The following is a 25,471-nucleotide window of genomic DNA, read 5'->3' on the forward strand; positions in this document are numbered from 1 at the left end:
ATGACGGTCCCAGAGAAAATGTCTAAGAAGGAAGGTCCAAGAGGGAAGGTCCAAGAATGACGGTCCCAGAGGAAATGTCACAGAGGGAAGGTCCAAGAGGGAACGTCCCAGAGGGAAAGTCCCAGAATGACGGTCCCAGAGGGTGGGTCCCATAGGAAATGTCCAAGAGGGAAGGTCCAAGCCTGGCTGACTCATGCTACCTTCCATGTGAGACACTGAGGAGAGTTCATAGATTTAAGGATACTACGTTTTACCACATTTTGATTTGTGCTTTTATTGTGGTGCTTTTGCTAACTGAAAAACCAAGACATTTTAGAAGATTGCCATGGAGACAGTCTCACAAAAGCCTCCTTCCTTTGAAATCTTTTGAACTTGTTTTCTTGTCACCCAGCTGGTGCTCAAACGGGCCGATCAATGGAGCCTGATGCATTACTGTCCACCTCAGCTACTCCGTCCATCGCATGAGTATGAATAACTAAAAACGAAATGAGGAAGCCCCGACAGTCCGGGGTTCCTTTGGTCTGATTTTCTGGATCTCCCAGCTGTAGCTTGTTGTGGTTTCATGGTGGAACTAAACCCTGACATGTACTTTCTTCCCTTGGGTCCAATCTCAACTGTTGAAAGAAATCTTCTTGAAGCAGCTGAAAGAAAAGAAAAAATGACGGACTCACCATGCAGGTTTCAGCAAAGCCACATAAAACCAGTAAACCTTCAAGGATCAAAGTCTTTTGAAAGCCAAATGGCGTCATTGTCTGGTTACCAAGGGATCCAGATCCAAAGCCTGTGTGATCCTTAAACCAAGCAGATCAGCTTGTTTGAATTGGTATCACACAACATCTAATCATTTGATTTGCTTTTCCAATAATGGCTGAGAGCTTTTGCTTGTTAGATATGAAACCATATTACTATTACAAAAAAAAGATTGATATTCCTATATTACATGTAGATAGTGTAAATGTATCTACAGACTGCAGATCCTCCTACTAGATTTCTGCCAGCTCTTTCAATTACATGAATTTACTAAACTAGAAATCTTTCTGCTGCAAACGGAGCCTGAAAAACACGGAGACAGAAGTTTTTCCCGTCTGGGGCTTTTATTTTGTCAGCCTGGTTTTGTTCTGGATCAGACATCAGACAGTAGAGGTTGATCAGAATCACACCTGAACTCACTCGTCACATCAGTCCTGCAAGTTCTGGTAGAGATGCAACCAAAACAGAATAGATCAGTCACCAATGTTGATGGCAATGGTCAAGGAAAGACATACAACCCCCCCATCCTGTCCGAGCGGCATAAACTCAATACAGTTCATTTCTACTACCATAGGGGTTCATATTAACATCTCAAAGAGTGACAAATAACCCCGATTGTAAAAGCAGAACATGTCCATCACCAGAGGCTCAGCTGCAATCTGTCTTCTTCCAGATCATCAAGTAAATGAAATCTGTGTCCAAACCAACAAGTAAACTAGAATGAATGTCAAATCCATTCACATGTTAGTTTCCTAAAGTTCACCACTGTTGTTTTTCCACATCCAGAGAATCCAAAGGGAACATTCTTAGAACATTCTAGACACTGGATGGTCACATACTTTATTCACAGTCTGTCCACACATTGGACTGGAATGATGGACTGATCCGTGTTGATGACATCACACGTGTGTTGTCTGCTGTGATTGGTCGGTCTTACATTAGAGTCAAATAAAGCCTAAATAAAGCCCACCATTGATTATTGATTTACCTCATTTTTAAATGATTTCTTAACGGATTAGGCCTATTTGATTTGATTTCTGCCTCTTTAGAGGGTGACAGGTGTGGGGATAAACCAATCAGCCAGCATTCTTTGAATTCTTATAAAAATATTAAATGGGATAATTTTCATGGCTTTATCTAGAACAGAATACATCTACATACGTCTTTACCAAAACTCCTGTGAAACATCTGGATTCACATGAAATGTTACGTATTATTCATAATTCAATGCTCACTGTAAACCTCTACATTTAAATGACATGACGAGGAAAATAACACAAATATTTTATGTTCAGAAATCCAAACCACTGGGATTTGGATCAAAGAAACTAATCTTCTCGTTTGGGTTTGGACCACACAATCACTTCCACACACAATCACACACAATCACACAAACACACAATCACACAAACAAACAATCACACAAACACACATTCACTTCCACACACAAACACACTGAGGGACACTTTGAGTAACCAGTGAACCTTTGAAGCCAGTTTTTGGAGGGTGAAAGGAGGAGACCAAACTCCACACATGATGGACCCAGCTGGGTTTGAACCAGCGACGGCGCTGACCCCTGGTCCACTCTGCGGCCCCCTTATTGGAAGCTAAAAGCTGAATCTGATAGGAATAGTAAGGAATAAACGTTTGTTAGTTGTGCCTATCTTTGGTGCCTTTTCTCTGTAAAACCTTCAAGCAACTTTCTTTGTTTGAATTGTCACTTCATAAAATCAACAACAGACCTGAACGAACATGGAACGAATGGAACAAACACGGTTTTGAGTTATTCTAACTACAATTTCAGCAGAGCACCAGTTTGACCAGAGAAACAGGAAGTGACTGCAGTTCTGGCGTTCTTGCTTTGGTTGTTTGGGTTGGATGGAATGGCTTCAACCGGGTTAACCTTTGTTTCTTCTTACAGTAGGAGCTGGAGTTCAGCTGAGACTCTGAATGTTTGAGACGGGAAGAAATGATCCCTGAGAAAACCAAAGCACAACGCTGCTTCATCCTTTTCTTTCTTTTTACTCGTTTGTCCATCGTCTTTTACCCAGATGGTTTGGAAACAAGGTGTTGTATTGCTCCTCCTCATCAGGCTCCCCCCTCTCGTCCTTGTACCAGGGTCCCCACACGCCACCGTTGTACTGAGGGTTGGACCGCAGGTCTTTGGCCGGGTAGCGGACTGGCACGGCGGTCCTGTTGTACTGAGCGAGCCTCAGCAGCATCGTCTTGACGATGTGAGGGTAGTGCTGAGACAAGTCCACCCTCTCGTAAGGGTCTGCTGTGATGTTGAACAGCCAGAGAGACTTACCCCCATCCCATCGCACTCGCTCGTTGTGCCAGCGATTGGTGAGCCTCTGCTTAGAGAAGGTCTGGGGGGGCACCCAGTCACTGTAGCCTGGAACGCCGGTGAGCAGCTTCCAGTGGCCCACCCGGATTGCCGCCTGGACGGCGGTGTTCCACAAACCAAAGCCAGCTTTCCACGAGCCGTTCTTAGCCTTGATGTAAATGGGATCGATGTTGTGCAGAATGTCGAGGCGAGGCGAAGGACGGCCTTCGCTGATAGCCTCCCAAACGTCGTAACCATCCAGATTCAGGTCTTCGTCTAAGGTTCCTTCACCCAGAGTCACAAGTGTGGGAAACCAATCAGTGATGTGAATCAAAGATCTACATTTTGTCCCTTTTTTCATGAGAAGGGGGCTATGGACAAAGCCCACTGCCCTAATGCCCCCCTCCCAGTACGTGGCCTTGCTTCCTCTCAAAGGCCAGTTGCTTCCACCAGCTAGAGGCTGACCTCCATTATCAGAGGAGTACACAATAACAGTGTTGTCATAGTAACCGTAGCGTTTCAGAGCCAGCGTTAGATTATGGATGGCCTCATCCAAGCAGGAAACCATGGCTGCATACTTGCGGCGGCTCAGGTTGGAAATGCCTTTGTAGCGCTCCAGGTAGCGGGCCGGAACCTGCAGCGGGGAATGGACTGCCTGGTAAGCCAGGTAGAGGAACAGGGGGTGTGCACGAGGGTTGTGGTGCGCCAAGATGCTGACGGCCTTCCGAGTGAACATCACAGTGGAATACAGGCCCCGGTCCTGTTCCCAAGCCGCCTCCTCCCCTTCGTACAGGTCGTATCCACACATGCCAGGTACTTCACATTTGTAGTGACTGTAGTAATCCCCGCTGCCAAGCAGGGAGCCAAAGAAAGAGTCGAATCCTCGCTGAGTAGGAAGGCAGCCCCGTTTGTAGAAGCCCAGGTGCCACTTCCCTACCATGTGGGTGGAGTAGCCGGCATCTCTGAGCTTCTGGGGAAGGGTGACGTTTTCCAGAGGAAGACAGTTGGGCTGAGTGGCTCGGATGACAGAGTGTTGAAGGCCGGTATGGATCTGATATCTGTGGGGGGGGAGGAAAAAAGCAGTGAAAAATATGCAGATGCATCAAAATTACAGATGAAAACGGCAAAAGAATTGGCCACCATGACACGTTCTGGCCTGAACAACCTACAGGAAGAGGAGTAACAGAACGACTCCATGTTTGTTGGTGAAGATGTTGAGACAGTTAAATGAAAATGTAGAATTTCAACAAATCTTGAAAAAGTTCCATTTTTCATGGATTCACTGCTGTTAAGTGTGTTTATGCCTCGGAGCCCCTTTAGTGGAGTTAGAGCACTGAGCCACAGCAGCCCCCTCAGGGAGCCGGGCTTCATTCTCAGAGGACCCCTCATCTACAGATACGCTAATGACCCGTAAGCTAACCTCAGAAACCGCTCTGCAGCCCCTCCCAATGCCCCATCGCAAAGATTAGCATGTTATTTTAACAGCAGGGTCAGAGGTCAGGCATCTCTGTTCTGCATTGAGACAGATGTCAGATGAAGTAATGGCTGTGCTGCATGATACCCTCCTGCTCAGTGTTCCCACACGTATGTCCAATCCAGGCGTGTGTCCTGGACGGGACACGTGTCATTACTTTCAGAACTCGGAGCCTCTTCAGACGGGCGCAGTGGCCGCTAAACCCAACACGGCTGCCATGTTCCAGAGTTTTGACGTGTGTTCCAGTGAACGGAGCGAGTCCTGCTCTCTGTTCTGTTTGGCTTCCAGAATGACAAAAGCTCCATCTGTCCGTCAATCGCTCTCTAGGTTATCAATACTGGTGATGCTCAATGGCGTGTTCCTGTAAAGCGCTCAAAGGGCTTTACAGTCCCATTCAGGCACTGGTGGCGGCTCTGCTGGCGCCAACCTTCCACCACACTTCAACATATGTGCAGACAGAGCAGGAATCAAACCTTTACTCTTTCGATCGGAGGTCGACCGCCCTGCCACTGCACAGCCGGCCCAATAATCTCCAGATTTCCATGGAAACAGCTTCATCCAAAACCACTCGGGATGTCCGGGTCGGGACAGGACTGGACCGCCGTCTGTCTTGGAGGACGACCTGCACGGATCAACTTCCTGTTTGTGTTTTTTTTCCCACAATCCTCTCCTCCAGGACGTTTTCCTGGTGGGAAGCTTTTCGTCCATGAAAAAACTCTCTCTCTCTCTCTCTCTCTCTCTGCAGGTTTTCAAGCCGCTTCAGCAGCTGTTCTCTGTTTGGACCCGTTTGTTGCCAGAGTTCTGGACTTTCTGCTGTTTGCAGCAGAGACGTCCTGCAATGACTGAGCCCAGCTGCTGGTTCTGAACTCCAGCTGCCCCGTCCTCTGAGCCAGAACCACTCTGCAGAGGTGAGGTCACTTCTGAGGAATGCTAAGCAGCCCCGCACTCAGCAGACTGCTTTTGGAAAAGGTTCCAGCTGGAGGCCGACCCAAACCCGCTGTGGAAGACCGAGGGACCCAAACCAGCTGTAGAAGACCGAGGGACCCAAACCCGCTGTGGAAGACCGAGGGACCCAAACCCGCTGTGGAAGACCGAGGGACCCAAACCCGCTGTGGAAGACCGAGGGACCCAAACCCGCTGTGGAAGACCGAGGGACCCAAACCCGCTGTGGAAGACCGAGGGACCCAAACCAGCTGTAGAAGACCGAGGGACCCAAACCCGCTGTGGAAGACCGAGGGACCCAAACCCGCTGTAGAAGACTGAGGGACCCAAACCCGCTGTGGAAGACCAAGGGACCCAAACCCGCTGTGGAAGACAGAGGGACCCAAACCCGCTGTAGAAGACAGAGGGACCCAAACCCGCTGTGGAAGACCGAGGGACCCAAACCCGCTGTGGAAGACCAAGGGACCCAAACCCGCTGTGGAAGACAGAGGGACCCAAACCCGCTGTGGAAGACAGAGGGACCCAAACCCGCTGTAGAAGACAGAGGGACCCAAACCCGCTGTGGAAGACCGAGGGACCCAAACCCGCTGTAGAAGACTGAGGGACCCAAACCCGCTGTGGAAGACCAAGGGACCCAAACCCGCTGTGGAAGACAGAGGGACCCAAACCCGCTGTAGAAGACAGAGGGACCCAAACCCGCTGTGGAAGACCGAGGGACCCAAACCAGCTGTAGAAGACCAAGGGACCCAAACCCGCTGTAGAAGACAGAGGGACCCAAACCCGCTGTGGAAGACCAAGGGACCCAAACCCGCTGTGGAAGACAGAGGGACCCAAACCCGCTGTGGAAGGCCGAGGGACCCAAACCCGCTGTAGAAGACCGAGGGACCCAAACCCGCTGTGGAAGACCGAGGGACCCAAACCCTCTGTAGAAGACCGAGGGACCCTAACCCGCTGTAGAAGACAGAGATACCCAAACCCGCTGTAGAAGACTGAGGGACCCAAACCCACTGTAGAAGACTGAGGGACCCAAACCCGCTGTAGAAGACAGAGGGACCCAAACCCGCTGTAGAAGACAGAGAGACCCAAACCCGCTTTAGAAGACAGAGGGACCCAAACCCGCTGTAGAAGACTGAGGGACCCAAACCCGCTGTAGAAGACTGAGGGACCCAAACCCGCTGTAGAAGACTGAGGGACCCAAACCCGCTGTAGAAGACAGAGGGACCCAAACCCGCTGTAGAAGACAGAGGGACCCAAACCCGCTGTAGAAGACTGAGGGACCCAAACCCGCTGTAGAAGACTGAGGGACCCAAACCCGCTGTAGAAGACAGAGAGACCCAAACCCGCTTTAGAAGACAGAGGGACCCAAACCCGCTGTAGAAGACTGAGGGACCCAAACCCGCTTTAGAAGACAGAGGGACCCAAACCCGCTGTAGAAGACTGAGGGACTCAAACCCGCTGTAGAAGACTGAGGGACCCAAACCCGCTTTAGAAGACAGAGGGACCCAAACCCGCTGTAGAAGACAGAGAGACCCAAACCCGCTTTAGAAGACAGAGGGACCCAAACCCGCTTTAGAAGACCGAGGGACCCAAACCCGCTGTAGAAGACAGAGAGACCCAAACCCGCTGTAGAAGACTGAGAGACCCAAACCCGCTTTAGAAGACCGAGGGACCCAAACCCGCTGTAGAAGACAGAGAGACCCAAACCCGCTGTAGAAGACTGAGAGACCCAAACCCGCTTTAGAAGACTGAGGGACCCAAACCCGCTTTAGAAGACCGAGGGACCCAAACCCGCTGTAGAAGACAGAGGGACCCAAACCCGCTGTAGAAGACTGAGGGACCCAAACCCGCTGTGGAAGACCGAGGGACCCAAACCCTCTGTAGAAGACCGAGGGACCCAAACCCGCTGTAGAAGACAGAGAGACCCAAACCCGCTGTAGAAGACCGAGGGACCCAAACCCTCTGTAGAAGACCGAGGGACCCAAACCCGCTGTAGAAGACAGAGAGACCCAAACCCGCTGTAGAAGACTGAGGGACCCAAACCCGCTGTAGAAGACTGAGGGACCCAAACCCGCTGTAGAAGACAGAGAGACCCAAACCCGCTGTAGAAGACAGAGAGACCCAAACCCGCTTTAGAAGACTGAGGGACCCAAACCCGCTGTAGAAGACCGAGGGACCCAAACCCGCTTTAGAAGACCGAAGGACGCAAACCCGCTGTAGAAGACAGAGGGACCCAAACCCGCTGTAGAAGACGGAGGGACCCAAACCCGCTGTAGAAGACCGAGGGACCCAAACCCGCTTTAGAAGACCGAAGGACGCAAACCCGCTGTAGAAGACCGAGGGACCCAAACCCGCTGTAGAAGACAGAGAGACCCAAACCCGCTGTAGAAGACCGAGGGACCCAAACCCTCTGTAGAAGACCGAGGGACCCAAACCCGCTGTAGAAGACAGAGGGACCCAAACCCGCTGTAGAAGACTGAGGGACCCAAACCCGCTGTGGAAGACAGAGGGACCCAAACCCGCTGTGGAAGACTGAGGGACCCAAACCCGCTGTAGAAGACAGAGAGACCCAAACCCGCTTTAGAAGACCGAGGGACCCAAACCCGCTTTAGAAGACCGAAGGACGCAAACCCGCTGTAGAAGACCGAGGGACCCAAACCCGCTGTAGAAGACAGAGAGACCCAAACCCGCTGTAGAAGACCGAGGGACCCAAACCCTCTGTAGAAGACCGAGGGACCCAAACCCGCTGTAGAAGACAGAGGGACCCAAACCCGCTGTAGAAGACTGAGGGACCCAAACCCGCTGTGGAAGACAGAGGGACCCAAACCCGCTGTGGAAGACTGAGGGACCCAAACCCGCTGTAGAAGACAGAGAGACCCAAACCCGCTTTAGAAGACCGAGGGACCCAAACCCGCTTTAGAAGACCGAAGGACGCAAACCCGCTGTAGAAGACAGAGGGACCCAAACCCGCTTTAGAAGACCGAAGGACGCAAACCCGCTGTAGAAGACAGAGGGACCCAAACCCGCTGTAGAAGACTGAGGGACCCAAACCCGCTGTAGAAGACAGAGGGACCCAAACCCGCTGTAGAAGACTGAGGGACCCAAACCCGCTGTGGAAGACAGAGGGACCCAAACCCGCTGTGGAAGACTGAGGGACCCAAACCCGCTGTAGAAGACAGAGAGACCCAAACCCGCTTTAGAAGACCGAGGGACCCAAACCCGCTTTAGAAGACCGAAGGACGCAAACCCGCTGTAGAAGACAGAGGGACCCAAACCCGCTGTAGAAGACTGAGGGACCCAAACCCGCTGTAGAAGACTGAGGGACCCAAACCCGCTGTAGAAGACAGAGAGACCCAAACCCGCTTTAGAAGACCGAGGGACCCAAACCCGCTTTAGAAGACCGAAGGACGCAAACCCGCTGTAGAAGACAGAGGGATGACAATAGAAAGAATTGAGTTCAGGCTTGTTCCCCACATTTGGATTGTATGTTTTTCTAAAAACGGTTTTTACTCTGATTTATTCTGAAATTTAAACCCAACTTGCAAACAGGAAATCAACTTCCCTAAAGGACTTTTCTACATTTGACCAGCTCTGTCTTACTACTTTTTGTGTCTGGCTGCCCCCCCCCCCCCCGCAGGTGTGCACGCGCACCTGGACGCCCTCGCCTCACCTGCCGGTCAGCAGCTGGCTCCTGGTCGGGCTGCACAGCGGCTGCACGTAGTAGTTCTCCAGCTTGACCCCCTGCCCCGCCAGCCGGTCCAGCGTGGGGGTCTTGATCTCGGAGCCGTGGTAGCCCACGTCCCGGAAGCCCTGGTCGTCCACGAGGATGAAGACGATGTGCGGCTTCTCGCGCGTGTCCGCCTCGTTTTCCCAGGACGCGTGAACACCCCACGTCTGCGTGGAGACCAGCAGCAAAGTCACCGGGACCCACTGGAGGAGCATGCTGCGGCCCGGGACTGCGGGACAGCGGGACCCGGTGCTGCTCCCCGGGAACGGCGGCGGGCTCTAGTCCGCGCGAGCGGCGGGGGCGCGCGGCGCTCGTTCAGGCAGAGCAGCCACACTTTGGACTCGGGCTGGCATCGCGTGGAGTTTGTGGGAGACAAACCGAACCCAGACAGATTCGTCCCGAAAGCCGGACATCTCTGCAGTTGTCCCCGCGTGCGCTCGCGCGCCCCCGACGACGGAGGGCTTCTCCGAATCCTCGCGGAGCTTCCGGAGGCGGCGAGAGCAGCGGCTTCACCGCGGAGGATTCCCGGCTCAGAACTGACTGGATCCCGGTTCCGGGTGCTGAGGGGGGGTTCTGGTGCAGACCCCTCCCCGAATCCAGTCTGTCAGGGGGCGTTCACGGGCTGTGGGACACCGCAGCTCTTCTTTTCAGGCGGGACTAGTGGGTCAGTGGGAGGAAGAGGTTCATGATATGGAAGTTTATCTGGAGCATAACTAAAAATAAAATTCAAAACCAGAAATAATTTTACATTTTCTACTTCAACACTGCTTATTCTGTCACTTAATTAAAATGATAATAAATTTTGTTTTGACATTTCATTTTCAAAAAGTTCTCTGGTAAATGTGTAGCAAAATTCATTTAGAAATGTCTAATTTGTTTAATGGATTAACAGAAATGCTTTTTCATTTTCACAATGAGAACACGTCAATGGAGGGGGGGGGGGTCATCTAAGATAGACCAAGGGGTAAAATGATTTTTCATTTTCTTCTTCAACATCGCTCGTTCTGTGACATAATTAATTTGAAAATGCAAAGGGGATTGCATTTTCATTTTCACATCCCCCCCCCCACCTTAACTGTAGCAAAACTCAATACCAGTGAGCATTTCCCGGGGGGGGGGATGACCTCAGTGCTCACTTTACTTTACAGCAGAAGATCCTTACACTCAGAGCAGATTTGTGGTGTGTAAGTTCTCACATCAAATGTACAAGTGCGTCTGTTTTGGAACATCATTACCTTTATATGCTGGTGGGAGCACTGACGTCACCTCCCCCCCCCCCCCCCCGGAAATGCTCACTGGTATTGAGTTTTGCGATGTTGAAGAAGAAAATGAAAAAGCATTTATTTTTGAGTCATTATATGCAGCTTCCTTTGAAAATGAAAAAGCATTTCTGGTTTGGACTTTTAATTTTAATTATGCTACAGAAAAACTTCCATACATGGAGAGGAGTTTCGTTTGGGATAAAATGTGGTCAGTAGCAGCAGATGTGCTCCAGCTGCTGCATTTAGGAGAGCCTCTGCACCCCCCTTCACACCAACAGCCCCCACCTCCTGTGGCTGGTTAGAACATGTGTGACGTTTTCTTCAGGGGTCGCCCAGGTCACAGACGGCCTTTCCTCCAACGAGGCCTTAAATGCATGTGAACGCTTTCTGCAGGAAAAGAAAAATTGAATCCATCCGTCTGTCCATCCACTCCTCCAGCCCCCCATCCTCACTCGCCCGCCCACATTGATCCTAAATCAGAAAAACTCCACCTCCTGAGGTCCTGTGGCAGAAACATCCGTCACAGAAACTGCTGTGTGTGGTAATCCAACTCTAGAGGGTTCGACTCCCAACGCCCGGAAAACCGTTGGATGCCCGTTGGATGCCCTCTCCCCTCCCTGGATGATCGGTACAATGAACGTTGTTCCCAGAAAGCTAAAGCAGTGTTTTTCAACCAGTGGGAAATTGCCCTCATTAATCATTCACTGATCTAAAAACATTTTCCATCTCCAGGATTTCAGCTCTTTGTTCATCCAAACAGGCCCTGATAAAACACTGAGTAGTTAGGAACATAAAAGATCCTAAAATACTTTTTTCTTTGTGTTTATTTGATTCTATTAAAGACATTTTGATCAGAATGACGGTACCGCGATTTGGCTGCAGCTAAAGCTGTTTGCGGCAAAGTCCCGCCCCTTTAACTGTCTCCACCAATCATTCTTGGAGGCTTAATCACATGTCATCAGTCTGACCAATCAGAAGTGCTTAAAGTCTTCACTTCCTTGTTCCAATTTAGCTCATAAAGTCTCTCCGTTCTAAAAATTGAATTTTCTAACTTAACTTTTATTTCATCTTTTAGAAAAAACAGCTGCAACTTCCTGCTTTTTCTGCCACAATTATCACAAAAATGCACGTGACATGGGGGGGGCTGTCGATCAATACAGACTGAGTTTTTTTTTTTTTGGCTGCTGGTGTGCCGTGGGGTCTTTGTCAAGGTTAAAGTGTGCCGTGGCTCAGAAACGGTTGAGAAACACTGATCTAAAGATATCACCAGAGAGACATCACACCAGGACACGGACTGCTGCCCTCTGGACAAACATGCGTGTGGAACCTTCTGCACTTGAAAAAGAGGATTATTAAGATGATTCTATAGTTAACACAGATCAGAATCACACAACCAAACACAGTAACACAACTTAACCCTTGTGCTATCCTAGGCACTTTAACGTTGGGAGTAGGGTCATCTAGACCCACTAGACAGTGCTCTGAACCTTTTTTCTTCAATGATTTGTGATCTTCACTGGTGTCCATGGATTCCATGAAATCTTTCCACCTTTATCCACCTTTGTCATGGTAGGGAGAACACCTCAATGCGAGGGTGGGGTCATCTAAGATAGCACAAGGGTTACACAAGGCTGGTCGCTACAATGTATACACACACACACACACAACCATTTCTCTGCATCTTGGATTGTTGGTGTGGTTTTTGTCAAGGACAAAGTGGTTCCTAAACGGTTGGAAAACGTGGTTTTAGGGGTAGTGAAGGAACTCAGACGTGTCCCTCAGCTCACGTGGAGACCAGCCGTCCAGCTTCACCTGCGTTGGTCCGTCCAGCTTCCCGTCCTCCTGAAGCCGTCCTGTTCCCTACAGCTGTCGCCGTCAGGCTGAACGACCGTACAGCTGCGGCGCACAAACGTCACGGGTTGTGTTGGCGACAAGCTTTGTTTACCCCCCCGGCTGTATGGGGATGGAGAGCAGACTCCCTGAATGTTCTGTTCCCCATGACTGAGTGGGATGAGTACCAGGCTGAGTGGGGGTTTCCAGTGGAAGAAGAGCACAGCGTGACCAAAGCCTGTTCCAGAGCATTTTCTCATCCTCCACACGGACGCCTGAGCAGTCCTTCACACACTTATTGTGTTACACAATCTGCTTTCCCTACAGCCTCGTGGTTCTCAGAGCTCATTTGTGTTTCTCTGCTCCAGCTGCCGTGTTCAGTTTCTCTGGACGGAGACGGTTGATGCCTCAGAGGACCGTCGTTCACGCAGCAACCAGCTGCTGAGTGTGTGTGTGTTTGTAGATGTGTGTGTGACTGCATGCATGTGTGTGTGTTTGTCTACATGTGTGTTTTTCTGCATGTGTGTGAATGCATGTTTGTTACGCCCCATTTGTTGTCTAAGGGTTGGTCAAGGGGCTTAACATACAAAGTAATTGTTTTTGCCACCAAACCTAAATTAACAAAAACACCAAAAGAATGAACAAATATTTCAAATGTATTTACAAATTATTGAACAACAAACACCAATAACTAAAAGTGAAGCAAAAATGGCTTCAGGCTGCTGATGATGCAGCCGTGTTACTTTTTTGATGGTCGTATAATCTTCATACGCCGTCATTCTCCAACTCCGTCTCACTGAAATATAGCTCTCTCTTTTTTTCTCCGCGCGTTTCCATGGTGACTCCGTAAATCTTTGATCCATTGAGAATGTCTTTATGTACCTGCTGTGCACGTGCATTAACCCAGGGTTACCAAGTGGAGCGTAATTACACTAACTCATATCCGGTCGGTTGGAACCGACATACCCAGAGTAAGCAAGTTCAGGAGGATTTCAGCCAGAGTTCAGGGATAAAGTCAGGGGAGTTTCAACGGGCCTTCTGGAATACCCCCGTGGACTAAAAGAAAAGGGAAAACCATGACCAAATCTAACCTCCCTGGACTGACATAACAGGAGAGAAGGAGTACTAAAGAAAATGGCAGTTCACCCCTACAGCTTCACTCAAAAAAAATGAGACCAAACAAAACTGCAGAGGGGGCCTCACCACAAAGAACTACAAAGTGCTACACAAATTCAAGATTCAAAGGGTTTATTATCATATGCACAGTAAAGAAACGGGTTTCCCTGCACAATGAAATTCTTTCTTTGCTGTCTGCTCCGAATGCCCAAAAGTATAGAGGAAACAAAAACAATTCACTCACATCATACACACAAAAACACAAGATGTCGAGTGGCTGTTGTAAAAGTGCAAATGTGCAAAAGTGACAATGACAGTAGCAGCAATTAGGATAAGCAAAGGTGCAGTTTGTTTTTCCAGACTCCAGTCAGCTGTTAAGGAGTCTGATGGCAGAGGGAAAGAAAGAGTTCCTAAATCTGGTGGTCCTGCACTTCACACTCCTGTACCTCCGTCCTGAGGGGAGGAGAGTGAACAGTCCTCGTTGCGGGTGGGTGGGGTCCTTGATGATGGAGGCAGCTCTCCTGCAGACCCTGCGTTTGTAGATGCTCTGCAGCGAGGGAAGAGGAGTCCTGGTGATCTTGGACGCAGTCTTCACCGCTCTCTGCAGGCGTTTGCGGTCCATGGCGGTAGAGCTGCCGTACCACACTGTGATGCAGCTGGTCAGGATGGACTCAACCATGCAGCTGTAGAAGTTGCTGAGGATCTTCGGGGACATGCCGAACCTCCTCAGCCTCCTCAGAAAGTACAGCCGCTGATGAGCTTTCTTCACCAGCTGTGACGTGTTTAGTGTCCAGGTGAGGTCCTGGCTGAGGTGGACCCCCAGATATCTGAAGCTGCTCACCCTCTCCACTTCCAGACCTCGGATAAGAAGCGGCTGATGAGGGTTCCTCTTCTCCTTCCTCATGTCCACTATCATCTCCTTTGTCTTGTCTGTGTTGAGGGTGAGGTTGTTGTCCTCACACCATGTCACCAGACTGGCCCCCTCCCTCCTGTAGGCTGCTTCGTCCCCGCCAGTGATGCGTCCTATCACAGCGGTGTCGTCGGCGAACTTCAGGATGATGTTGTCCTTGTGAGAGGCCACACAGTCATGGGTGAACAGGGTGTAGAGGATTGGGCTGAGAACACAGCCCTGTGGTGTGCCAACGTTAGAGATGATGCTGGCTGAAGTCCTGTTCCCTATTCTGACAGACTGAGGCCTGCCAGTCAGAAAGTCCAGGAGCCAGTCACAGATGATGGGATGTATTCCAAGGGAGAACAGTTTGTGGGTGAGCTTGTGGGGAACGACCGTGTTGAAAGCAGAACTGTAGTCAATAAAGAGCATCCTGATGTAGGAGTCTTTATTCTCCAGGTGTGAGAGGGAGGTGTGCAGTGCTGCAGCGATGGCGTCTGAGGTGGACCTGTTGGGCCGGTATGCGTACTGCAGGGGGTCTAGTGTGTCTGGAATGCTGCTCTGGATGTGGGTCAGAATCACTCTCTCAAAGCACTTCATAATGATCGGAGTGAGTGCTACTGGCCTGTAGTCATTCAGGCAGGTGGGAGGGCTCTTCTTGGGGAGGGGAACAATGGTTGTGGTCTTGAAGCAGGAGGGGACCACTCTTTGGCTGAGGGACAGGTTGAATATGGAGGTGAGAATGTCTGTCAGCTCGTTAGCACATGCTCTGAGGGCTCGTCCAGGAATGTTGTCCGGACCGGTTGCCTTGCGAGTGTTGATCCTCCTCAGGGCTTTGTTTACCTGGGCTGATGAGACGACTGGTGGGGGTGAGGGGGGTGTAATTGTCCAAGAGTATAATGGTCCCTCCGTGTGGGGGGTGGACGTCTCAAAGCGGGTGTAGAATGCATTGAGCTCGTCGGGCAGGCTGTCTGCAGCACTGATGGTGCTGGTGCTGCTTCTGTAGTCCGTGATGTGCTGTAGGCCCCTCCACATGCGGCCAGAGTCAGCAGTAGAATAGAAGCCATCCAGCTTCTGGAGAATGGAGAACTACAAATCAAAATGGAGAAGAGGGCCAAGCTGGTTGCAGCTAAGCTCCCTTCTCCCAGGCTGGAGGGCCACACTGTGCTTTGGAAAGCTGCCTCCATCAGCTTGGATCCAATGGAAGCCACACCTTCATGCACCACACCTGAAGGTAATCAGACACAGACATACACACACAAAGATCCACAAAAACACAGAGGCCCCACTCTGACAGAAATCAAATACACAAAACACAGAACAAACAAAAACAAATACAGACACAGCCATAACAATGTAAGTGTGTGTGTGTGTTTGTAGATGTGTGTTTGTAAATGTGTGTGAATGTGATCAGTTCTGGAAAAACCAAATAAAGTCCTGTTCATTGTGCTGTTAGATTCCACATGTCCTTGCATCTGACATATGCATCTGACATGTGGAACCTAACATATGCAGCATGGACATGTGGAATCTGACATATGGAGCAAGGACATGTGGAATCTAACATATGCAGCAAGGACATGTAGAATCTGACATATGGAGCAAGGACATGTGAAATCTGACATATGGAGCAAGGACATGTGGAATCTCACATATGGAGCAAGGACATGTGGAATCTAACATATGGAGCAAGGACATGTGAAATCTGACATATGGAGCAAGGACATGTGGAATCTAACATATGGAGCAAGGACATGTGAAATCTGACATATGGAGCAAGGACATGTGAAATCTAACATATGCAGCAAGGACATGTGGAATCTAACATATGCAGCAAGGACATGTGGAATTTAACATAGGGAGCAAGGACATGTGGAATCTAACATATGGAGCAAGGACATGTGGAATCTAACATATGCAGCAAGGACATGTGGAATCTAACATATGCAGCAAGGACATGTGGAATTTAACATAGGGAACAAGGACATGTGGAATCTGACATATGGAGCAAGGACATGTGGAATCTAACATATGGAGCAAGGACATGTGGAATCTAACATATGCAGCAAGGACATGTGGAATCTAACATATGGAGCAAGGACATGTGGAATCTAACATATGCAGCAAGGACATGTGGAATCTAACATATGCAGCAAGGACATGTGGAATTTAACATAGGGAGCAAGGACATGTGGAATCTAACATATGGAGCAAGGACATGTGGAATCTAACATATGCAGCAAGGACATGTGGAATCTAACATATGCAGCAAGGACATGTGGAATCTAACATAGGGAGCAAGGACATGTGGAATCTGACATATGGAGCAAGGACATGTGGAATCTAACATATGGAGCAAGGACACGTGGAATCTAACATATGCAGCAAGGACATGTGGAATCTAACATATGGAGCAAGGACATGTGGAATCTAACATATGCAGCAATGACATGTGGAATCTAACATATGGAGCAAGGACATGTGGAATTTAACATAGGGAGCAAGGACATGTGGAATCTAACATATGGAGCAAGGACATGTGGAATCTAACATATGCAGCAAGGACATGTGGAATCTAACATATGGAGCAAGGACATGTGGAATCTAACATATGCAGCAAGGACATGTGGAATCTAACATATGCAGCAAGGACATGTGGAATTTAACATAGGGAACAAGGACATGTGGAATCTGACATATGGAGCAAGGACATGTGGAATCTAACATATGGAGCAAGGACATGTGGAATCTAACATATGCAGCAAGGACATGTGGAATCTAACATATGGAGCAAGGACATGTGGAATTTAACATAGGGAGCAAGGACATGTGGAATCTAACATATGGAGCAAGGACATGTGGAATCTAACATATGCAGCAAGGACATGTGGAATCTAACATATGCAGCAAGGACATGTGGAATCTAACATAGGGAGCAAGGACATGTGGAATCTGACATATGGAGCAAGGACATGTGGAATCTAACATATGGAGCAAGGACACGTGGAATCTAACATATGCAGCAAGGACATGTGGAATCTAACATATGGAGCAAGGACATGTGGAATCTAACATATGCAGCAATGACATGTGGAATCTAACATATGGAGCAAGGACATGTGGAATTTAACATAGGGAGCAAGGACATGTGGAATCTAACATATGGAGCAAGGACATGTGGAATCTAACATATGCAGCAAGGACATGTGGAATCTAACATATGGAGCAAGGACATGTGGAATCTAACATATGCAGCAAGGACATGTGGAATCTAACATATGCAGCAAGGACATGTGGAATTTAACATAGGGAGCAAGGACATGTGGATTCTAACATATGGAGCAAGGACATGTGGAATCTAACATATGCAGCAAGGACATGTGGAATCTAACATATGCAGCAAGGACATGTGGAATTTAACATAGGGAGCAAGGACATGTGGAATCTAACATATGAAGCAAGGACATGTGGAATCTAACATATGCAGCAATGACATGTGGAATCTAACATATGCAGCAAGGACATGTGGAATTTAACATAGGGAGCAAGGACATGTGGAATCTGACATATGGAGCAAGGACATGTGGAATCTAACATATGGAGCAAGGACATGTGGAATCTAACATATGCAGCAAGGACATGTGGAATCTAACATATGGAGCAAGGACATGTGGAATCTAACATATGGAGCAAGGACATGTGGAATCTAACATATGCAGCAATGACATGTGGAATCTAACATATGCAGCAAGGACATGTGGAATTTAACATAGGGAGCAAGGACATGTGGAATCTAACATATGGAGCAAGGACATGTGGAATCTAACATATGCAGCAAGGACATGTGGAATCTAACATATGGAGCAAGGACATGTGGAATCTAACATATGCAGCAAGGACATGTGGAATCTGACATATGGAGCAAGGACATGTGGAATCTAACATATGGAGCAAGGACATGTGGAATCTGACATATGCAGCAAGGACATGTGGAATCTAACATAGGGAGCAAGGACATGTGGAATCTAACATAGGGAGCAAGGACATGTGGAATCTAACATATGCAGCAAGGACATGTGGAATCTAACATAGGGAGCAAGGACATGTGGAATCTAACATAGGGAGCAAGGACATGTGGAATCTGACATATGGAGCAAGGACATGTGGAATCTAACATATGCAGCAAGGACATGTGGAATCTAACATATGCAGCAAGGACATGTGGAATCTAACATAAGGAGCAAGGACATGTGGAATCTAACATATGGAGCAAGGACATGTGGAATCTAACATATGCAGCAAGGACATGTGGAATCTAACATATGCAGCAAGGACATGTGGAATTTAACATAGGGAGCAAGGACATGTGGAATCTGACATATGGAGCAAGGACATGTGGAATCTAACATATGGAGCAAGGACATGTGGAATCTAACATATGCAGCAAGGACATGTGGAATCTAACATATGCAGCAAGGACATGTGGAATCTAACATATGCAGCAAGGACATGTGGAATTTAACATAGGGAGCAAGGACATGTGGAATCTAACATATGGAGCAAGGACATGTGGAATCTAACATATGGAGCAAGGACATGTGGAATCTAACATATGGAGCAAGGACATGTGGAATCTAACATATGCAGCAAGGACATGTGGAATCTAACATAGGGAGCAAGGACATATGGAATCTAACATATGGAGCAAGGACATGTGGAATCTAACATATGGAGCAAGGACATGTGAAATCTGACATATGGAGCAAGGACATGTGGAATCTAACATATGCAGCAAGGACATGTGGAATCTAACATAGGGAGCAAGGACATGTGGAATCTAACATATGGAGCAAGGACATGTGGAATCTAACATATGCAGCAAGGACATGTGGAATCTGACATATGGAGCAAGGACATGTGGAATCTAACATATGGAGCAAGGACATGTGGAATCTGACATATGCAGCAAGGACATGTGGAATCTAACATAAGGAGCAAGGACATGTGGAATCTAACATATGGAGCAAGGACATGTGGAATCTGACATATGGAGCAAGGACATGTGGAATCTCACATATGGAGCAAGGACATGTGAAATCTGACATATGGAGCAAGGACATGTGGAATCTAACATATGGAGCAAGGACATGTGAAATCTGACATATGGAGCAAGGACATGTGGAATCAAACATATGGAGCAAGGACATGTGAAATCTGACATATGGAGCAAGGACATGTGAAATCTGACATATGGAGCAAGGACATGTGAAATCTGACATATGGAGCAAGGACATGTGGAATCTAACATATGGAGCAAGGACATGTGGAATCTAACATAGGGAGCAAGGACATGTGGAATCTAACATAGGGAGCAAGGACATGTGGAATCTAACATATGGAGCAAGGACATGTGGAATCTAACATATGGAGCAAGGACATGTGGAATCTAACATATGCAGCAAGGACATGTGGAATCTAACATATGCAGCAAGGACATGTGGAATTTAACATAGGGAGCAAGGACATGTGGAATCTGACATATGGAGCAAGGACATGTGGAATCTAACATATGGAGCAAGGACATGTGTATTCTAACATATGCAGCAAGGACATGTGGAATCTAACATATGGAGCAAGGACATGTGGAATCTAACATATGCAGCAAGGACATGTGGAATTTAACATATGGAGCAAGGACATGTGGAATCTAACATGCAGCAAGGACATGTGGAATCTAACATAGGGAGTAAGGACATGTGGAATCTAACATATGGAGCAAGGACATGTGGAATCTAACATATGGAGCAAGGACATGTGGAATCTAACATATGCAGCAATGACATGTGGAATCTAACATATGCAGCAAGGACATGTGGAATTTAACATAGGGAGCAAGGACATGTGGAATCTAACATATGGAGCAAGGACATGTGGAATCTAACATATGCAGCAAGGACATGTGGAATCTGACATATGGAGCAAGGACATGTGGAATCTAACATATGGAGCAAGGACATGTGGAATCTGACATATGCAGCAAGGACATGTGGAATCTAACATAGGGAGCAAGGACATGTGGAATCTAACATAGGGAGCAAGGACATGTGGAATCTAACATATGCAGCAAGGACATGTGGAATCTAACATAGGGAGCAAGGACATGTGGAATCTAACATAGGGAGCAAGGACATGTGGAATCTAACATATGGAGCAAGGACATGTGGAATCTAACATATGCAGCAAGGACATGTGGAATCTAACATATGCAGCAAGGACATGTGGAATCTAACATAGGGAGCAAGGACATGTGGAATCTAACATATGGAGCAAGGACATGTGGAATCTAACATATGCAGCAAGGACATGTGGAATCTAACATATGCAGCAAGGACATGTGGAATTTAACATAGGGAGCAAGGACATGTGGAATCTGACATATGGAGCAAGGACATGTGGAATCTAACATATGGAGCAAGGACATGTGGAATCTAACATATGGAGCAAGGACATGTGGAATCTAACATATGCAGCAAGGACATGTGGAATCTAACATAGGGAGCAAGGACATGTGGAATCTAACATATGGAGCAAGGACATGTGGAATCTAACATATGGAGCAAGGACATGTGAAATCTGACATATGGAGCAAGGACATGTGGAATCTAACATATGCAGCAAGGACATGTGGAATCTAACATAGGGAGCAAGGACATGTGGAATCTAACATATGGAGCAAGGACATGTGGAATCTAACATATGCAGCAAGGACATGTGGAATCTGACATATGGAGCAAGGACATGTGGAATCTGACATATGGAGCAAGGACATGTGGAATCTAACATATGGAGCAAGGACATGTGGAATCTGACATATGCAGCAAGGACATGTGGAATCTAACATAGGGAGCAAGGACATGTGGAATCTAACATATGGAGCAAGGACATGTGGAATCTAACATATGCAGCAAGGACATGTGGAATCTAACATAGGGAGCAAGGACATGTGGAATCTAACATATGGAGCAAGGACATGTGGAATCTAACATATGCAGCAAGGACATGTGGAATCTAACATATGCAGCAAGGATATGTGGAATCTGACATATACAGCAAGGACATGTGGAATCTAACATAGGGAGCAAGGACATGTGGAATCTAACATATACAGCAAGGACATGTGGAATCTAACATATGGAGCAAGGACATGTGGAATCTGACATATGCAGCAAAGACATGTGGAATCTAACATAGGGAGCAAGTGCCATGAAAAGATTTGCAGAGCAAAGTGCAAGATGACAAAAGCCAGACTGAAACTGAAGTGAAGGGTCTTGGTCCAGTGCTCTCCTCCCCCCGTGATGCTGCTTTGTCACACTGGGATGTTTTTGGAAAAGATTCAACTTTTTTCATTTTTCAAGCAGCTCTTTGGAACCAGAACCGTTATATTGGTTTGGCACCAGTACCCAATAGTATCCAAACGGTACCCATCCCTACAGTGCCCTCACTGTAACAAATGATCCTTTTGTTGGTGAATGAACAAATAAACGAAGGACTGGATACTTTAAGAAGCACAACATCCAAACATCTCAACTAAGAGTCGGTATACGGACGATCTGGCAGAGTGATTGGATGAACTGGGCTTTTCTTTCAGTCTTGATTAGACCAATGGCTTCAGCTGAGAAGGTTCTGGAACATGGAGACAGACAGGATGAGAAACACAATCCTGCACCAGATCAGCAACACAGAAACTTGTAACAAACACCATCTCAATGTTGGAGTCATTTTCCGTACTGGTCTTTTGACCTTTGAGAAGATCTTTTTCCAAATAAAACGTGTGACTGTTTTCTAGAGTGCGCACAAGCAGCAGGCCGTTCCTGTAAACAGTAACAGTAGCAACAGCAGCAAAGCATTTTAGGAGGAATCGGCTGGCGGCTCCAGTTTCTGGGTTTACTGGCTGGAAACACAGGTTTTTCATGAAGTGTGTTCCAGTTATTTTAACTACAGAGTTTTTGCATTTAAAACCAGGTGTTGAGCTCTAACTGTTCTGACTCAGTTCATCCCTGATGTTTGTAATCCAGTTTCATCCATTCTTTCTTTTTGATTATCTTGTCATGTCCAGCGGATTTTACCTTCAACACAGTGTTAGGAATCTCCTGACACACAAGGTGTGTATTTGTATAAACCCCTTTTGTATTGAAAGCTAAACCTTACTCACAATGATTATGTCTGCATCCATTTCCTGCTGGACTGGACAGAAAAGAAGAACGAGGAAGAAGAGAGTGGAATGTTAGAGATGGGGATAAAGAGAAGGGAGAGGAAGATGATGAAGACGTTGGAGGAGGAGTAACCCTTGTGCTATCCTAGGCACTTTGGGAGCTGGGTCATCTAGACCCACTAGACAGTGCTCTGAACCTTTTTTCTTCAATGATTTGTGATCTTCACTGGTGTCCATGGATTCCATGAAATCTTTCCACCTTTATCCACCTTTGTCATGGTAGGGAGAACACGTCAATGGAAGGGGGGGTCATAGGATGGCACAAGGGTTAATTAAATATTCTCTTGGTAGTATTTTCAATACATACAAGTATTGCTACATGTAGGGTCCCGATATTTCACAGAATCATGGTCGGCCCCTGCCTTGCTCTCGGGGACCAACCATGGGCTAGGTGGGAGGTTGCCTGGAGCATTGGGTGAGTCTCCCTTGAGGGGCCCTGGCCCGTGCCTGGGGTTGGGGCAGAGGGAAGCCCAGAACTCCTGGGCGGCGGTGGGGTGCTTGTCTGGGGCTGTGGGGGCTCTTCTGGGGGGCCCCATGTTGGGCCCTACTGGCGCAGCGGAGGGGCTGCTCCTCTGGTTGGGCTGGAGCTGCACTCTCCCCAATGCCTATTATATACATGAATGTACATGAACATACATAAATATACATGAATATACAGACATATACATAAATATACAGGAATATACATGAACATACATAAATATACATGAATATACATGTACATACAGAAATCTACATAAATATACATGAATATACATGAACATACAGGAATATACATGAATATACAGGAATATACATGAATATACATAAATATACAGGAATATACATAAATATACAGTAATATACATGAATATACAGGAATATACATAAATATACAGGAATACACATGAATGTACATAAATATACAGGAATATACATGAATTTACAGGAATATACATAAATATACATGAATATACATGAACATACAGGAATATACATGAATATACAGGAATATACATGAATATACATAAATATACAGGAATATACATAAATATACAGTAATATACATGAATATACAGGAATATACATAAATATACAGGAATACACATGAATGTACATAAATATACAGGAATATACATGAACATACAGGAATATACATGAATATACAGGAATATACATGAATATACATAAATATACAGGAATATACATGAACATACAGGAATATACATGAATATACAGGAATATACATGAATATACATAAATATACAGGAATATACATAAATATACAGTAATATACATGAATATACAGGAATATACATAAATATACAGGAATACACATGAATGTACATAAATATACAGGAATATACATGAATTTACAGGAATATACATAAATATACAGGAATATACATTAATATACAGGAATATACATGAATATACAGTAATATACATTAATATACAGGAATATACATGAATGTACATAAATATACATGAATATACAGGAATATACAGTAATATACATAAATATACAGTAATATACATGAACATACATAAATATACAGGAATATACATAAATATACAGGAATACACATGAATGTACATAAATATACAGGAATATACATGAATTTACAGGAATATACATAAATATACAGGAATATACATTAATATACAGGAATATACATGAATATACAGTAATATACATTAATATACAGGAATATACATGAATGTACATAAATATACATGAATATACAGGAATATACAGTAATATACATAAATATACAGTAATATACAGTAATGTACAGGAATACGCATGAACAGCTGCAGCCTGTAGGATAAACAGTTTTTATCCTACACCCAAGAATATTTGATATTTGGTTAAAGAAAGTTTAAATTAAAGCAGCAGCTGCTAAAACTGTAAGATGTTTCTAAACGCTCACTGTATCTTGAGAACATTTATTATCATTTTTAAGTTTGTTTTAACAATTCAACACTTTTCTGTTTGTAAATTCTTTTAAATTAACTAGTCGTCATTTCCTGATGTTAAGGCCCGTTCACACCGGGACGAATTTCGCCGGCGATTGTCGCCGACGTTTAACGCCTCGTGACTAAACAAAGGGCACCAATGAGAGCGTGCACACCGACGCGAAAAAACGCCACGCGTCAAAGCGTCAAAAACAAACGCCTCGGGTTCGTTTTTTTTTTTCGACGCGTCGCGTCGAAATCTACTCGACCAATGAGAATGGCGCTTTTGCACACGTGTCTGGAGCTTCTGAAGTTACAGTAAAACACAACTTGTGGGCGCTCAAACACAAAACTGCCTTGCTGAGCACACATACCAGCGAAGAAGATAGACGCCAAGTAGCGTCTACACTGCCGTGAAGAAATAATGACGGACATTCTAAAATATCCCCGAACCAAGCACCAGTTGGAGCTACTGGTGCTTGAAATATTCATGTTTTCTTTGTATTAATCTGACAAGCGCGTAAATACTTGCTCTCTTCTTCTGAGTGAAAAGCGACTTTAAGAAGCGTAAAGTTGCGCAGCGCCACCTTGTGTACAGGAGTATTTCTGTTTACATTAAGCGCCATCTAATGTCAGGGAATGAAATTGCATGTTCACTCGGCTCATCGTCAGCGAAAATCGCCTGGGTGTGAACACAAAAAACGTGGCGAAAAACGCTGGCGAAAAACGCTGGTGAATATTCGTCCCGGTGTGTACGGGTCTTTAGGTATACATAGGTATGCACACATACACAATGATATAAGAGTCACTCAGAGAATAATGTCAGTCGCTGTAGCTTTTAAATACAAACTGACAAGAAATAATAACAATACAAATAAAGAAATAAATAACAACAAAACCATAACGAACAGAACAGAACCCAAATGTGACCAGAGAACCCACAATGAT

General features: G+C 46.5%; 1 protein-coding gene across 1 annotated transcript; it reads right to left on the minus strand.

The window, feature by feature from the left end:
- Positions 1 to 1,071: 1,071 nt before the first annotated feature.
- On the minus strand, positions 1,072 to 9,937 carry LOC101172478 (arylsulfatase J). Its single transcript, XM_023966353.1, has 2 exons — positions 9,160 to 9,937; positions 1,072 to 4,134 (listed from the first exon to the last, which is right to left on the minus strand). The coding sequence occupies exons 1-2, from the start codon at positions 9,429 to 9,431 to the stop codon at positions 2,772 to 2,774; spliced, it is 1,635 nt and encodes a 544-aa protein (XP_023822121.1). The 5' UTR covers positions 9,432 to 9,937; the 3' UTR covers positions 1,072 to 2,771.
- Positions 9,938 to 25,471: the final 15,534 nt, after the last annotated feature.

Source organism: Oryzias latipes, chromosome 18 (genome assembly GCF_002234675.1).
Source record: "Oryzias latipes chromosome 18, ASM223467v1".
In the NCBI taxonomy this organism is placed as follows: domain Eukaryota; kingdom Metazoa; phylum Chordata; class Actinopteri; order Beloniformes; family Adrianichthyidae; genus Oryzias; species Oryzias latipes.

Bases quoted from the DNA above. Each gene is read 5' to 3' on its own strand.
- LOC101172478 (XM_023966353.1), bottom strand. From the start codon at position 9,431: ATGCTCCTCCAGTGGGTCCCGGTGACTTTGCTGCTGGTCTCCACGCAG. The intron at 4,135-9,159 runs GTGAGGCGAGGG...CCCCCCCCACAG, and splicing joins AGCCAGCTGCTGACCGGCAG to ATATCAGATCCATACCGGCC.